Genomic DNA, 624 nt, shown 5'->3' on the forward strand with positions numbered 1-624 from the left:
GCAGCCCCGCAACGTGGCGACGCGCGCGGGATCTCTGCCGGCTTTTTTCCCTCCGCCAGCGCGAGGGACGCCGGGCTATTTAAGGAACAAAACGCTGCAGCTTGGTGTTGGATGAAATAGTGGCAAGGACGTTACGGCGTGGGAGAGGAGGCAGCTACACGGGCAGCTCCCTATGCAGCGCACCCGCAGCTTTAAACTTCGGGAGCTGTTGGACATCAAACCGCTTTTCGGTTAGGATCAGCCTTGCTACTGTGTTTGCCAATCAAAGAGAAATGCAGGAAAAAAGAAAAAGTTTAGGAAGAAGGGTTTCGAAGGATCCTTAAAATATTTGTAGTTTATTCCCGATACAGATTTCTCCCTTTCACATTTTTCCTATTTCTTACCTGCAGGTCCCAGTGGTCCCCTTCTCACAGGCAACAGTTTGAATTCTTGCCCCAGTTAAACCTCATTTGCTTCCTGTGTTTTTGACTTTATTTTAAAGCTTTACTGACAGCTTCATTTGCAACCCCCACTTACCAGGATGTAAAGGGCCCCCTCTGAGCTGTTCTGGTACTCATCAATGGTGGAAAAGACAGACAGCACCAGGCAGGAGAAAACTAGTAGAAAACTATATAACACAAAAAT

At 47.9% G+C, this 624-nt stretch overlaps 1 protein-coding gene across 1 annotated transcript in view; it reads right to left on the reverse strand.

Moving 5' to 3' along the window:
* LOC104621775 (potassium voltage-gated channel subfamily KQT member 2-like) overlaps nucleotides 1-624 on the reverse strand; it is a gene marked incomplete at both ends in the record, with an annotated part of 4,674 nt that overhangs the window by 3,627 nt on the left and 423 nt on the right. Inside the window, one exon of the mRNA XM_010288344.1 lies at nucleotides 517-607. Within this exon, the coding sequence (XP_010286646.1) occupies nucleotides 517-607 (91 nt within the window). The remainder of the gene's footprint in view (nucleotides 1-516; nucleotides 608-624) is intronic.

Source organism: Phaethon lepturus, unplaced genomic scaffold (genome assembly GCF_000687285.1).
Source record: "Phaethon lepturus isolate BGI_N335 unplaced genomic scaffold, ASM68728v1 scaffold44365, whole genome shotgun sequence".
NCBI classification, from domain to species: Eukaryota; Metazoa; Chordata; class Aves; order Phaethontiformes; family Phaethontidae; genus Phaethon; species Phaethon lepturus.